General features: G+C 44.9%; 1 protein-coding gene across 2 annotated transcripts in view; it reads right to left on the bottom strand.

The window, feature by feature from the left end:
* Window positions 1–657: 657 nt before the first annotated feature.
* The window catches only part of ZCCHC14 (zinc finger CCHC-type containing 14), a 112,868-nt gene continuing 96,937 nt past the window's right edge, over window positions 658–16,588 (bottom strand). For both annotated transcript variants that reach the window (XM_068261091.1, XM_068261092.1), the window contains 4 exons: window positions 10,412–10,536; window positions 7,860–8,003; window positions 6,403–7,785; window positions 658–985 (listed from right to left, as the gene is read on the bottom strand). In XM_068261091.1, coding sequence (XP_068117192.1) covers window positions 930–985; window positions 6,403–7,785; window positions 7,860–8,003; window positions 10,412–10,536 — 1,708 coding nt within the window. In that variant the 3' untranslated portion in view covers window positions 658–929. The remainder of the gene's footprint in view (window positions 986–6,402; window positions 7,786–7,859; window positions 8,004–10,411; window positions 10,537–16,588) is intronic.

The raw sequence follows: 16,588 nt of genomic DNA, 5'->3' as shown, positions 1-16,588 counted from the left end.
AGGAGCATTCTTGAAATGTCGAAGACGTGCGAAAAGAGGAACCCCCATCCATCATTGGATTTTAGTGTTAAGCTTTTAGTGTATTTTAGGGTTTCTTCTAGAGAAGCGGCAGCCCTTTTTGTTGTTCAGTCTTTTACCAAATAATACTGTGATAGGCTTGCCTTTTTGTTTTACTTAGTGGCGTGCGGAGGCCTCTGTATCCATTTAAGATGGTGTTCTGCAATCTTCCTAGCAGAAGCATTTCTTTTGGAAATGTAGCCTGCTGAAGAAGATCCCCAACTCTGTAACACGGATTCCCCCCCCCCAAAAAACAAATTATAATAAAAGTTCTTTAAAGTGCAAATATCCTCAAAGTGTTACCGTTCTGATGCAGGAGGCTGACGGAGAGTTTTGACAAAATGTGGAATCGTCACTTTTTTTGTTGTTGTAGCAAATTTCTTAAACTCTCCACAACTTTCAGAAAATAAGAAGATATATATTGTACATTCTTCCCTAGTGCAATCCGTAAAAGAATCCCAGTGATTAATTCCCAGCGAGATCTATAGCGCACGGTGCGCGGCAATGCAGTTGAAGAACACACTTTTTTCTGTAACTTACCCATTTGTCTTAACTTGACTGTTACTGTAGCTGCCCTAAAACAACATTTTTAGAGATCGATGGAGAAGAAAGAATTCTGTTTATTATCAGTAAAACTATCTCCCCTACCGTGTAGTTTGTGGAACCTGAGGATTGCCCAGGCTACGGTTCAAAGCGATGTGAAAAAAACGACACCACATCCTTAAAGAGGAATTTGGCAATTCAGAAAAAGTCCATGAAGAAATGTCACTTAAGTTTGGGTAAAAGTAAAGCACCTTTTAAATGCGAGGGTTGCCTCTCAGATGCAAGATGAGACGGCTGATCGCATTGTATTTTAAGCAGTGTCGGGAGGGTTAGTCCGCAGAGTCCAAGCCATCTGACGGTGGAGCGTACTTAAGACGGAAAGTACCTGCAAATAAGACGGGGAAAAAAAACAAAGATCTGAATGAATTAAGAGGCAGATAAAAGCTCAACACCACTTCAAATTATGATTAGATCTGTGTTATAGGCAACGTAAGATCAGAAGGCCTCCTAGCTCTAAAGCTGGCCATACACTTCTAGATTTCCTCCCAATATTCCAAAATGAGTTAAAACACAGGGGGAGTAGACAAAGGGGTTAGCTGATGAGGCAGTAAGTTTAAAATTGTAGCGATAGCAAATTATAAGCTTGTTTGAATAGGTGAGCCTTAAAGTGACTCTAACAAAAATTACAACGTTTTTTCTACCATCCTACAAGTTCCTAAACCTATTCTAATCTGTTCTGGCTCACTGCAGCTCTTTCTACTATAACCATCTCTGTAATAAATCAATGTATCTTTCCCCTGTCAGACTTGTCGGCCTGTGTCTGGAAGGCTGCCAAGTTCTTCAGTGTTGAACTGTTCCTCTATGCACACTCCAGTGTGTGTTTTATTTACATAAGCCAGCAGCTTCTCTGCTATCTTATCAGTGATAGAAGAGAGCTGGATAAAAATCCTCCTCTGGAGACTGTGAAAGGAGCTGGTCTGTCACATACTGAGGAATTAACGACATAGGCAGAGCTGTCTGCAGGGAGCCTGTAATGTTCAGTGCATGAGAGAAGCTGGGGACAGAAGGTAAACACACACAAGTGATCTCTTGAGATTCAGAAGTAAGGCTGTATACAGCCTGCTTGTGTATGGATGTATTTTCTATGTGTGGACATGCTGTACATCAACCTACTTCCTGTTTTGGTGGCCATTTTGTTTGTTTATAAACAAACTTTTAAAAACTGTTTTTGACTACTTTTAATGCGGCGGGGAGCGGTGAAATTGTGACAGAGGGTAATAGGAGATGTCCCCTAACACACTGGTATGTTTACTTTTGTGCGATTTTAACAATACAGATTCTCTTTAAGGGTACATTTGAAGGTTTCCAGGCTTAGCGCATGACTGATCAGCTGTGGGAGAGAGTTCCACAGGAGAGGCGACACTCGTGAGAAGTACTGGATGCAAGGGTGAGAGGAGCTGACCAAGCTGGACAACAAGATGGTCTACTGGGAGGAAATGTATTGAGGGGATAGCCTATGTAGAGCTTTGTATGATAGTGTTAGCAGTTTAAACTGGATTCTTTGGGTGGTTGGCAGCCAATGAAGGATTGGCAAAAAGGGGTGGCCTCAGAGGAGCAGGAGGAGAGATGGATGAGATGAGCAGCAGAGTTCAGTAGGGACTGGAGAGGTGCTAGTCTGTTTTTTGGTAGGCCACAGAGTAGGGTATTACAGTATTTAAAGAAAACCTGTACTGAAAATAAAAGTCAAAATAAGCATACACAAGTCATACTTACCTTCCATGTAGTCTACTCCTCAGTGTCTTTCTCCTGTCCTGCGTCCTATTTGTTCACTATGATCAAGGGAATTTTCCGTCCTCCATTTTGAAAATAGCCATTACCCCATAACAGCTTTCTGGTCAGCACACAGTTAAACTGTAACATCACCCACTTGAGCCATAGGGAAACATGGACATTACCTGGTACATCCGTTTTCCTCTCAGCTATAACTGACAGCAACTGATATTTTACTGACAGCAACTGATATATTTCAGATCTGACAAAATATTGTCAGAACTGGATGGGATTATTGTCAGAAGAAAATGGTGAGCTTCTGAGAGGAACTGATGGCAAGGTAACTCTGTAATGTTCATTTGAAGTTACCTCATGTGTTTATTTTAAATATTTTTACTCAGTACAGGTTCTCTTTAAGACGTGACCGGATTAGACCATGTACAAGCATTTTAGTAGACTTGTGTAAGGAAGGGATGAATTCTGGAGATATTTTTGGGATGGAAGTAGCAGGAGGTTGTTCATGTGTTAATATGTGGTTGAAATGAGAACTCCAGAGTGAACCCCAGACAGCAAACTTTAGAAGTTGAGGTTATTGGGGTATTTTCTATATTAATTATAACTATAGGTGGGGGAACAAAGAGAGATGGAGGAAATATCACAATCTCTGTGTTGTTCCTGTTAAGTTTGAGGAAACGGGATGACATGACTGAAGAAACAGCAGACAGATAGTCAGGGACTCCAGATAATAGCATAGAGCAGTCAAGAGCGTAGAGAGACTTGAGTGTCATCATCGTAGAGGTGATACTGGAAAGCAGAAGAGGGTATTAATTATCCCAGGCTATGTTTAAAGATGGGGAAAAGGTCTTAGAACTGAGCCTTGTCCAGACAGTTAGGAGCTAATCCAAGAATGTGATAGACCAGTGCTGGGCAAACTTTGTGACCCGGGCCATATTCCTGAAAGTCTCCACCTCCTCTCTCCTTCCCTGCAGAGTCGCAAGCGGGCGGGGTAAGGAAGGGGGGGGGGGGGGGGGAACGACTTGAAACTCACCTGATCGCTGAATCCAGAGCAGCATCTTATGGCAACAAGGCATCACATGACACGATGCTGGGACGTTGCGTCATATGATGCCCTTTTGCCATGGAGACGACACGCTGGATTCGGCAATCAGGCGAGTTTCACGTTTCCCCCTTACCGCCTGCGACTTTGCAGCGATGGAGTGGGGGAATGAGAGGAATCTGGCCACCTGTCGGCAGTCCGGAGTTGAAGCGCACTTTGCTGCACAGCGCGGGCCGTGCTTTGCCCAGCGCTGTGCTAGACCCTTAATACCCAGTGACGAAAGTGTCTGGAGAAGCAGAGAGTGATCGACAGTGTCAAAGGCAGAGGAAAGGTCAAGGTGTATTAAAGAAATTGGCCTTTGGAATATGCAATTAGGCAGTCATTTGGAACTTTGGGGAGGACTGTTTCAGTGGAATGGCGATATTGGAAGCCAGACTGCAGAGGGTTACAAGGAGTTAGTAGACAGGAAGTCAGATAGTTCTTAACTGTCATACCAGCAGTTTGGAAACAAAAGGAAGAAGTGAGACTGGATGATAATTAGGGAGGGCTGTAGGGTCGAAAAAGTTTTTTTTTTTTTATTCGTGGCGTTATGATTGCTTGTTTAATGGAGTTATCAGGAAAAATCGCTAAAATGAGCTTTACTCACTTGGAGCTTTCTCCAGCCCCTTGCAGCCGACTGTCCCAGTCTCCGAGCTCGGTATTCAGGCCGACCGCGGGGGTTGGCTCTACTGCGGCTGCGCGAAGCGCCGCTGTCAATCGCCGCTGCCTGCGCAGTTCGCCACGCCCCACGTGGCTATGATTGACAGCGCAGTAAGACCGACCCTGCGGTCGGCCTGAATACTGAGCAAGGAGGCTGGGACAGCGGCAGGGAGCGGAGCGGTCGGCGTGGGACAGTCGGCTGCAAGGGGCTCGAGAAAGCCCCAGGTGAGTAAAGCTCATTTTAGTTATTTTCCCTGATAACTCCTTTAAGGGCTGGTTCACATAGACGGCAGGCGGCGTTCGGGCGGCCGGAAGCCGGGTCGTCCTGTAACGTCTCGTCAGAGGGCGGCGGTACATCGATCGTTATCTTCCCGTCGCGATCGTCGGTTTTTGTCCCCCGCAAGAGGGCATGAAGCCACTACGGCTAGGCGACCCTGGATGCCACATGCGGCTTCTAGGGTCACCTGAAACGACGGGGAAAATCGGGATCGAAACACCGCATTTGCGCAAATCAACGGTAATCGCTGGTAACCACGCAATGCTAAATGCTTCCATGGGAGCGTTTAGCCGACGAGTCCCAAACACTTGGCGGTAAACGCCGTCAAGCGTTCGTGTGAACCAGCCCTTCATGAAGAAGGAAAATGCCAGTTGAGAGGGAGAGGTTCAAAATAGTGGTTAGAGAGCAGGGATAAAGGAAGAGGAAGACTTGGAGGATGGGTCCAGAACACAGTTAAGCTCAACACACACCATACAATCTTGGTTGTACAGATTTACCAAATCTATGTAGTATAAGGGCCAACAGAGTGAAAATACCTTGAATGATTGATTGGATAAGCTCTTATACTACATGAAAGTGGTAAGATTGAACAACCAAGATTGTATGGTGTGTGTTGAGCCTTTGAGAGATGAGCTTTAGAGATTAGTGAAGAGATGCGCTGTTCAGTCAAAGCAGTAAGGGCCCATTCACACTAGAGCGATTAGCAAGTGATTCCCGCTAATCACCGAAGTACTAGCACTTTTTAAAGCGCTAGTGCAATTGTAACCCTATGGCAGTGATCTCACTGCCACGATTGCCACCGATCACGGGCCGTTCGTGATTAACGCCAATCGCAAAACGTGTTACCTGCAGCATTTTCTCTCAATTCTTGAGCGGTCGCGATACAATGCTTATAAGAGCGCTGATCGCAATCGCTCTAAATCACGAGTACAGTGATTTTACCGCGCTAATCGCGGTAAAATCACCTGCACAAAATTGCGACTGACAAGTGTGAATGGGCCCTGAAAGCCGTTACAGACGGTGAGGTCAGAGAGTGACTGGCCAGGTAGAGAGAGGGAGGGAGGGGTAGTTTCTGGTGAGTCAGCAACCAGGCAGAGGTGCAGAAGGTGGAGCAGATGATTGGACTGGTAAAAGGGGTTGCATTTTGAAACTATTCCTTTAAAACTCTCCAAATACAATTTAAAGTCAATGGAAAGCAGTACAAAAAAAAAAGCCAGATACTTACCTAAGGAGAGGGAAGCCTCTAGGTCCTATAGAGCCTTCCTGCTCCCCTCCGTTAAGCGCTGGCTCCCCCATGGGGACTTCGGAAGTGGAGTCCTCCCGAAGACAGGAGGCTCCATACTGTGCACGCACAAGTGCGCAAGAGAAGGAGCTCGCACAGTATGGAGCAGCCCATCTTCAGGAGCACTCGATCTCCCAAAGAGAGAACAGTATTTGACCAAATTAGTTGAATACTGCTACCGGGGAGCCAGCACTGGAATGGGGACCGAGTGAGGAGCTGTAAGGCTCTATAGGACCTAGAGCCTTCCCTCTCCTTAGGTAAGTATCCCTCTCCTTAGGCAAGTACAGATTCCCATCGACTTTAAAAAGGGAGGTAGTGGTAAGCTTACCTCCAGGTAGGAAGACACAATTGGTCTATTTCCAAAAATTGTTTTATTTAGACAAAAACACTCCATTTGTGACACGTTTTGTAGGACTCATGGAGGTGCTACGCTCACGGACCTTTGGTCGCAGATACTCCCCCAATTTGCCTGAGGAAGCTTGTGTGTCCTGCAAAACGTGTTGCAAGAGTAGTTTTTGCTATAATGTAAATAAAACAGTTTTCGAAAATAGACCAATTTTGTATTATGTGAAAAGTTCTAACTCTTCACTACTCTACAAGAAACTGTATATTTGTTGCTCTTGGCCAGGGCTGTAGAAACTGACCCACCCATAGAAATAAAGGTACAACTTAATTTCCATTAAAAAAAAAAAAAAAAAGAAAAAAAAAAGTCATTACCTTGCTGATTAAAATCCATCGGCGGCTGCTTGCAATCTGGAGCTCGGTGGCCGCTAACCCCGCAGTTGTAACAAGAAACATTGACATTCTTCTTGTGAGCCGCCCCATTGATGGATCCCATCATTCCCTGAGGCTGGTACACCCCCGCTGTGCCGGTGATAAAGTTCTGCATAGGAGGCACTGCAAAGTTGGGTTGTCCTGTCAGCATAGATTCAGGGCTCAGGCTGTTGTTGTATGGGGTATGCATGACGGGGAAGGTGGAACTGTTGCTGTATTGCTGGGTGTTGATGTACCCGTTATTGCACATGGGGTTGAATGGCATCAGGGAGAAAGGAAACATGGTGGGTGTTGAAAAGTGATGCTGAAAATAGTTACCGTAATTAACAGCTACATCACTGGTTCCGCAGCTGCACCCACAGGAGCTGCAGACAGTGCACCCTGTCTGGGGCTGCTGCTGCGGTTGCTGATGGTGCAAATGATGGTGGCTGGGAGCCTGTCCGGCAGCTTGTAAGTTCATGTTCGTAGAGTTTCCTCCGCTGCTGTACAAGCTGTTCTCAGAGGAAGATGCTGGGCTTGAGTTGGGCATAGGTAAACTGGTAGAGCTGGCTACATTACTGTGTGACGTAGAGGTGGAACTGCTTAAAGAGGCGTTGCTGTTTGCACAGAAGTTGCCAGTCATCTGAGCTACAGGTGCGCCACTCATCGTAGAGAAGGCAACTTTGGTATTGGGTGAAAAGAGAACACTTCTGGGCTTGATTATTGCAGGTGAAACACTGGTGCAAGACATTTGCCCAGAATCAGAGGACGATACTAGAAGCGTCACTGGTGTACGGGCCCCATGGAAGACTGGTGCAGAGGCCAGAGTTGATGGTGAGGTGCCTTCTACCATCAGTGCCGACTGCGGATTCTGCTTGATACCTCTGTCTCCTGATATGGAGCTGCAAGCTTTGGCCCGGATGCCGTAGGCAACCTGAGGCATCGTGCCATTGTCAGAAATTATGGAGAGGACCTGTCCAGACTGTAAAGGGCCAGATGGGGACTTTATATCAAGCAGCATGCCCCCAAAATTCTTCTCTACTTTAATGGCGCTTCTTGGTGAGGGCTTACCCCGATCTTCCGAAGACAGGAGGGGGTGTGGAGGAGAGTGGATGAGCTTCATATCACCTCGGTCTGCCTTTTGTAGCGTGTTCAGGAGATGGAAAGGAGGCATGTGGGAAGAGGCCCCAGTAATAATTTGGAGGGGCAGTGAGTGATGGCTTGAAAGACTGGCATCATTCTGAACAGGAAGAACCTGAGCTGTTGGCCGAACAGAGCTCGATGTGAAGTGATTAACCAACAAGATGGACTTCTCTTTTTCAGCACTCTCCAGATGCTTGTCGAGGCCTGGAGAGAAAGTCCAGTTAGACGTCTGAATACAGGGCTACCTCATTGTAATGAAGAGAGGAGGTAATACTTACGTCTGTCCATTTCCTCTGCACTGTCTGAGCTCTCTTCTCTTGCCTGGAGTCCCATCGGACTGGAAGGAGAGCTAGAGTACTCAGACGAAGAGCTACCTTCTTGTGGTATCTGAGAGGCTGAAGGCTCTACGTCTACAGACAGTTCTGTAAGAAAACCCAAAACAACACGTAAACAATATTAAAGCAAACGCAAGGAAAACCTTGGCTGAAATACTTACCTAAGGAGAGGGAAGTGTATGGATCCTCCAGAGGCTTTACACGCTTGTGCTCCAGCCCTCTGCCACTGCTTGGGCCCTCCAGAACATTGGGGCTATGCTAGTCTTCTGGCATGAGCGCAGCTGTGCTGACCCCTATAAACAGCACAGTAGCACTGAGCTGCTTGTGCATGAGCGGCTCCTGGATACTGCGCAGGCACAGCCGTACTCAAGGAGGCGCAGTACGGCCAGGAGCGTGGCCCCGATGTTCCTATCAGGCAAACTAGTGTTGCAATACTTCAAGAGGCTGTGCTTGACAATCGGGGACCAGAGGATGGCGTGGGAAGCCTCTATAGCAGGGGTAGGGAACCTTGGCTCTCCAGCTGTTAAGGAACTACAAGTCCCACAATGCATTGCAGGAGTCTGACAGGCACAGTCATGATTAATAAAGGCTAATGCATGCTGAGACTAGCAGTTTTATTACAGCTGGAGAACCAAGGTTCCCTACTGCTGCTCTATAGGATCCAGAGGCTTCCCTCTTAGGGTATGTGTTTTTGTACCCAAGGTTTGCTTAGGGTACACTTTAAACTACAGTTTTTGGAAATAATCACAAGGAAAACTTCAGAAATAATGGTCAGGGCCAGATCTTGGACTAGGCACTGTAGGCTCGAGCCTACAGGCGCCATGTGCACAGAGTCGGCCAGGCAGCAGTGGTCCTGTAGCAGCCCCCCCACTGTGTCCCAGGGGCCTCAGTAGGATTTATGGCCATAGATACCCAAGTCCTATTGTGCTGAGAGACTAGTGCAGAAGGACATGGTTGCCATATATCAGCATCTGTCATACATCACTGATAGCATATGAGGTTAGAGAAGGCAGTCCATGGATAGCTATGCAGAGCAGTGTGTTAGGATAACGCTGACACGCAGGATCATATAGAACGTGGATGCCAGGTGAAGCTCGCTCTGCATGAGCCAAAACATGCAGTTGGCACTGCTCCTAGGAGCGTGGCTTCAGGAGGAAGTGAGTGCAGGCAGAGACTGGGTGACTTCAGAATACGGAACAGGCAGCCCAGCGGTGGAACAAGTGAATGCAGAGAGGACTGGGAAGTAATTCAAAGCCTTCCCTCTTAGGCGAATAAGTAACTATCCTTTTAGAGAGTCCTATAATTAAGGTTTCAAACCTTTTGGATCTGTATGCTTGCAGGCCTTCGTGATAGATCACAGTGAGGAAATTGCTTATCCCACAGTGATTCTATAAATTATTTATTGCCACTGCCCTCCCATACACAACCAAATGATAGATAGCACAAAATGAATAAAAAAAATGGTATCACGTGTATATGCAAAATTAGTAAATACTTTGATATAAAACGTGAATAATAAAATAAAAACAGGAGCAAGTGGCGGAGCCACAAGAGACACATTGCTGGCCAGCTCACCATATCAAGTACACCAAGCACGCATACCACACACAAGCTAGTTAGGAACAAATATGCTAGCTTATAGGACTGATGGTACCACCTAGGTTGTTTGGTTAATGGACAGTCACTATATTAGTGGAGTTGGTAGGCTATACTAACGCTGATACAAGCACATCCAAGTTGCAATGACATGTGGGGTATGGTTAATAGCGTCTCTAAGTAGCAATATCTCAACATCGCTTCCAAAGTATATGCTGGGTAGTTCATAGTCCAACACTCAAATGCATCCAAGTAGTCGCATAATAAGCTATATTATACTTCAATTCACTTCAACATCATCTCCGCAAAGTGAACAGCAATATCAAGCAGCACTAGATCATCTCCTCATAGTAGATTAAAAGTTTCATACAAGACTGCAGAGCCTCTTTTCAAATATAACTGCATAAGCATGAACAAGATAGTTTCTGGATCAAACAAAACATTACCGACATCTTGGTCGCATATAGCGCTCTAAGTTGGTTTCAAAGTTCCACATATAGCTGTCACATCGCCATTCCAATACAACCAGCAGTATAAAATAAAGCTTTTGTATCTCACCAAAGTCCTGTGATAGCGTTCTCATAGAAAGCCAGGCTATTTTGCTGAGAGCTGTGTTTGTAGGCTTATACCCTCATTGACGGCAGTGTGTTGGCTGGCGGCCCAGTCTTTTAAACCGCCAGGTCTCCGCATCTACGGCGTTTTACCGTGTGGAGCAATTGTGCATATAAGTAGCAGGTCAGCGTGAGCCGCTTTTCCCGCGTGGTGCGCAGTAAGTACTTAGCCCGGCGTGACGTGGCTCCGCTCCATCCTTTTAGAGAGTCGCTAACTTTTTAAAAGTCTCTTACCAGTTATGACAAAGCAATGAAGTGCTATAGCGAGCAGCCATCTCAGGAACTCACCTGTAGAATGGTTACAGTGGATGCTTTGTACTGGACCCACATGACTAGTGGGGGGGACCCTGGCAACCCCACTGCTGATGAAGGTACATGGAGTTGGGTTCAGACACTTTTTCTCAGACTTCTCTCTGTAGAGGAAACAGAATAAAAAAAAAAAAAGAGAACATTAAAACCCATTTCACCCCACCACAAAGTCTAGGAATAAATGGACATATCTCCATCCAACGGACAGCAGAAAACTAGTGGTAGCAAGGAGAAATACTGCATTTAGGCTGCCTCCTGCTCTTTCTGGGAGGCTGGCTGCCTTCCACGCCATGGTAACAACACCCACCAGCTGTCCAATACAAGAAAGTGGGTGCATGATAGTCGTGTCACTGGAATCTCACTCTGCTCTACTGGAGGCAAAGACAGTCAAACTAATGAGGCAGCGAGCAAGCTTCACAAATTCCAATTGAAGGAAGAGGAAGCTGGGATCAGAGGAGTGCAGGAGACCAGGCTTTCTTACTTGAGACAAAATGTTTCCAAATGGGTGTGAGCAGTTCAGGCGCGGTCCCAAGTGCTCACACTGCCTAGGACCACCACCCGCAAGGTACACCCCAGGTGGCTGGGAGCAGCGCAGGCAGCGTCCCACGTGCCCTAGCCACCTGGGAAACCAACCACAACTACTCCCAATAAATTCAAAGAAAGAGCCCACTCCTAGGCAGCACCTAGCTTTTAAATGGTCTGCAGTGTAAAGCCTGTCAGCTATTATACAGGCACAGTAACATGGGCCAAATTTTGCAGTACCAGATCAAAAAATAGCTGAACCGACTACACTATCTCCTCCATCCTAGAAAGACTTCCGTTACGAGCTTAGCAGGGGAAGCGTGGATAGCCTTTCTCATGACCCCTCCTAACCACTATGTGACTTGAGAGCTACATTACTCAAGGTGCTAGCACTTGCTATTCTTTGTGTTTGAGGAGTAGTTGTGAATGGTTACCAGGGTGCTGAGGGCATTTGAGGGGCTGATCCCACCCCGAGCATCCCGGAGGTACTGTAGCTCCCAAGTCATATAGCAGTCAGTGGTTAGGAGGGGGCAGGGACCGGCTGCCCGCGATGTCCCTGCTAAACACCTAATTGCATTATTATGTGAAACGCTTTGTAGGATAGCAATGCCTAGTGTGTCCATCTCCGCTCCTCTCAGGATTGTAAGCCTTTTGCAGGGTCCTCCCTTCCCTAGTGTATTCTACATGATTGTGTGCTCTTTTCCTATGACATCTTTGTACTTGTATTACTGAGCCTACCTAACCAGACCAAAATCACATGACCATGTATTCTGTACCCAGTTTGCCTTGTATAGCTTTCTCCTGTGTTGTATAACCTTGTTATGTCTGTCATCCTTTGTGTCATTGTATGTACTCATTGTCCAGCGCTGTGTAATATGTTGGCTCTCACAATAAATAATAATAATAGGATAGAGGGAATAGTGTAATTGGTTCACCCCTTGCTGGATCTGGTACTGCAGGTGCACTTGCTGTGCCTTTATACAGTGGTGTGAAAAACTATTTGCCCCCTTCCTGATTTCTTATTCTTTTGCATGTTTGTCACACTTAAATGTTTCTGCTCATCAAAAACCGTTAACTATTAGTCAAAAATAACATAATTGAACACAAAATGCAGTTTTAAATGACGGTTTTTAGTATTTAGTGAGAAAAAAAACTCCAAATCTCCAAAAACTCCACTACATGGCCCTGTGTGAAAAAGTGATTGCCCCCCTTGTTAAAAAATAACTTAACTGTGGTTTATCACACCTGAGTTCAATTTCTGTAGTCACCTCCAGGCCTGATTACTGCCACACCTGTTTCAATCAAGAAATCACTTAAATAGGAGCTATCTGACGCAGAGAAGTAGACCAAAAGCACCTCAAAAGCTAGACATCATGCCAAGATCCAAAGAAACTCAGGAACAAATGAGAACAAAAGTAAATTGAGATCTATCAGTCTGGTAAAGGTTATTAAGCCATTTCTAAAGCTTTGGGACTCCAGCGAACCACAGTGAGAGCCATTATCCACAAATGGCAAAAACATGGAACAGTGATGAACCTTCCCAGGAGTGGCCGGCCGACCAAAATACCCAAAGAGTGCAGAGAAAACTCATCCGAGAGGCCACAAAAGACCCCAGGATAACATTTAAAAAACTGCAGGCCCTACTTGCCTCAATTAAGGTCAGTGTTCACGACTCCACCATAAGAAAGAGACTGGGCAAAAACGGCCTGCATGGCAGATATCCAAGGCGCAAACCACTTTTAAGCAAAAAGAACATTAAGGCTTGTCTCAATTTTGCTAAAAAACATCTCAATGATTGCCAAGACCTTTGGAAAAATACCTTGTGGACCGACGAGACAAAAGTTGAACTTTTTGGAAGGTGCGTGTCCCGTTACATCTGGCGTAGAAGTAACAGCATTTCAGCAAAATAACATCATACCAACAGTAAAATATGGTGGTGGTAGTGTGATCGTCTGGGGTTGTTTTGCTGCTTCAGGACCTGGAAGGCTTGCTGTGATAGATGGAACCATGAATTCTACTGTCTACCAAAAAATCCTGAAGGAGAATGTCCAGCCATCTGTTCGTCATCTCAAGCTGAAGCGATCTTGGGTGCTGCAGCAGGACAATGACCCAAAACACACCAGCAAATCCACCTCTGAATGGCTGAAGAAAAACAAAAAGACTTTGGGGTGACCTAGTCAAAGTCCTGACCTGAATCCTATTGAGATGTTGTGGCATGACCTTAAAAAGGCGGTTCATGCTAGAAAACCCTCAAATAAAGCTGAATTACAACAATTCTGCAAAGATGAGTGGGCCAAAATTCCTCCAGAGTGCTGTAAAAGACTTGTTGCAAGTTATCGCAAACGCTTGATTGCAGTTATTGCTGCTAAGGGTGGCCCAACCAGTTATTAGGTTCAGGGGGCAATTTCTTTTTCACACAGGGCCATGTCGGTTTTGAGTTTTTTTTCTCACTAAATAATAAAAACCATCATTTCAAACTGCATTTTATCTTTGACTAATAGTTGACAGTTTTTGATGAGCAGAAACATTTAAGTGTGACAAACATGCAAAAGAATAAGAAATCAGGAAGGGGGCAAACAGTTTTTCACACCACTGTATTTGCTGACAGGATTTACACCCTGCAGGTCATTTAAGCACTTGCCAATCTCTTGTGTTTGAAGACAAAATGAGCAAGGATTGCTGGAGCACCTTAGGAGTCCTGGGACCCACTTGCAGCATTTTTGCCAGTGATTTGGCCAGCAAATGTATTTTGAAAAATGTTCTCTCATTCCCTTGAATGAGAATCTCTGCAAAATTGCCGCAAGTGTTTTTCAAGTGGATGAGAGAGCGTTTTTCAAAATGCAAATGCTGGAAAAAAAAATGCTACAAGTGGGTCCCAGGCCTGAATCTGTGCCAAGTGCCGGAGCATGTCACTGCTTGGCAGATGAACCTCTCAAACACAACTTAAAGCGGTATAAAACTCTGACATAATATTCAATAAAAACATGTTTTCCTACTTTTTATATCCCATTCCATCATATTTGCTTTTGTGCATAAGAATTATTATTCATTTAGAAATTACAAGTTCTCAAAGTACAATTTTTTTGCTCTGAGAGCTGACATTGCATTTTATTTATAACGGGTGTATTCATATTGTATTGTACCCAGAAATACTTTCTGATTATATGCCTGTGTTCTGGAGTGTCTGAATTGCCAGAGAATGTTTACATTTCTCACTTGATACAATTAACTAAACACAAGAGGTTATCTCCAGCTCAGATGTGTCCAGCTTTCCCTGCAGGGGGCTTGTAAAGCCCAATCTACACAATGATTCTTTTTGCGATTCGATTACTATTCTATTTACGATCCGATTAAATCCAACATGTCCGATTGGGATTCGAATCAATTTGATTTGCTATTGCAAAACAATGGCAAATCAAGTTAAATCGAATCCCGATCGGACATGTCGGATTTAATCGGATCATAGATAGAATCGTAATCGAATCGCAATAAGAATCATATCGTGTAGATGGGGCTTAAGTCCTGTGTTTAACTAGTTAACTGCTGTTCTAGTAAAATAAAAAATATGGTGGCAGTATAGAATATGCTGTAAATCTTTTTAGAGCAAAGAAGAAATGCTGGGTTTCATACCGCTTTAAAGGACCTCTGTTACAAAAATCTTAAAATTAAAATACATGTAAACATTTACAAATAAGAAGTAGGTTTCTTCCAGAGTAAAATGAGCCATACATTACTTTTCTCCTATGTTGCTGTCACTTACAGCAAGTAGTAGAAATCTGACATTACCTACAGATTTTGGACTAGCCCATCTACTCATGAGGGGTTCTCAGGGTTTTCTTTATTTTTAAAAGCATTTAGTGAATGGCAGTTGCTCCGTCCAACTGCCAAAAAAAAAAAGTGTACGTTGAGCAGGGAGGCGGGCAGTTGAAATTAAATTTAAATAATGCACACTGCCTGGCTGTCCTGTATATATATACACATACATACATACATACATATCTGGGGGCTTCCTCCAGCCCCCTTCAGGCTAATCGGTTTCTCGCTGTCCTCCTCCACCATCTGGATCTTCCGCTATAGGACCTGGAAATTGAGTCAATTGGGGTGTAGTGCACATGCATGGCTCAGCCACACGCCCCCCCCCCCCACCCCACGTACTACTGTGCAGGCATAGAATGCTCCCGGCCGGAGTGCGCATGGCTGGACTGTGGCGGTTGGCCGATTTACTGGGACCCATAGTGGAAGACTGAAACAGCGGAGGAGGATGGCGAGGGACCGATTATCCTGAAGGGGGCTGGATGAAGCCACAGGTATGTATAATTTTTTTTAATCATCATCTCAGGTACACTTTAAAGGGAACCCCCGAGGGATATGGAGGGTGACATGTTTGTTTCCTTTTAAATAATGCACATTGCCTGGCTGTCCTGCTGATCCTCTCTGCCTCCAATGCTTTAAGCCTTAGCCTCTGAACAGGCATGCAGATCAGGTGTCATGACAAATCTCACAAGATTAGCAGCATGCTTGTTTCAGGTGTGTGATTTAAGGTGCCCATACAACGAGCGATTTTGCTGTACGATCGATTATTCGATTTGATCATTTTATTGAATCTAGAGAGAATCGATTGTTCCAGTATGCCCAATCGATGAAAAGTGGCTGATATCTTATTGAATCGACCAGCTTAGTTGATCGAACTGGATGCAAGATATCAGTCTATTGCACAGGAACCAGCTACTGCTTATGTATCATCCGATCGACTGAATCGATTTTTGCATTCAGAGCATAGAGACAACATTGGTCAGATTGATTACTGAAGGTGAATTGCATAGGATATTGCTTATGGTGTGTGGGTCACTAGTTGATCGACTTTCAATCAACCATACTGAAGTCTATTCTCCAATATAGTTGATCACTTTGTTGACAATCAGAATCGCTAGATCTATGGCTACCTTCAGACCCTACTAACCAGAAAGATTAGCAGATCAGATAAGATGCCTTTATTCTCAATGTACAATGCAATGAATGAATACAATGTACAGGGCTGCCAGGAAACTGATATTGTTTAAATGGAAATAAATATGGCAGCTTCCATCGATCTCACACCCCGGGGTCCTTTTAATGTTCCTGAAGCAAATACCCCACAGGCACAATCATTTACTGAGCACTGCTTTCCTACAGGCAGCTCTTTCAGCGAAGCAACAATTCAGCTCACAGCTCTGGCACTCCAGGCATGATCAAAGGTCAATCAGTGTTAACTCCAATCATGTGACCACAGCCTCAGGATGACCATTATTGTCTAATAATGTTGATTACAGGTAATGTTCCAATGGAGGCAGCATGCAAGCTGCAAGGGGTGTTTAAGTTAGGCCAATAAACTTATAATAAATTGTACCAGTAACTTCTTGTTCTGACTGTGTAATGGACATCATGTTTTAAAACACCTGAGCCAAGAGTACAAATGATGTCCATTACAGGGAGGGAAGAAATCAGGACAGCACTGATTGGAGCCGATGTAGCCATGGTTACTTTATCTCCATGGCTGTCCAGCTGTATGCTGGGTTATGTGAACCCAAAGCTGAAGACAGCACCGCTTGGGGTAGTATCATGAAAGGAGCGTATAGACAGAAACATTACTGGAAA

Source organism: Hyperolius riggenbachi, chromosome 11 (genome assembly GCF_040937935.1).
Source record: "Hyperolius riggenbachi isolate aHypRig1 chromosome 11, aHypRig1.pri, whole genome shotgun sequence".
Classification (NCBI taxonomy): Eukaryota; Metazoa; Chordata; class Amphibia; order Anura; family Hyperoliidae; genus Hyperolius; species Hyperolius riggenbachi.
Note: the sequence above shows the minus strand (reverse complement) of the source record. Positions and strands in the feature narration are given on the sequence as shown.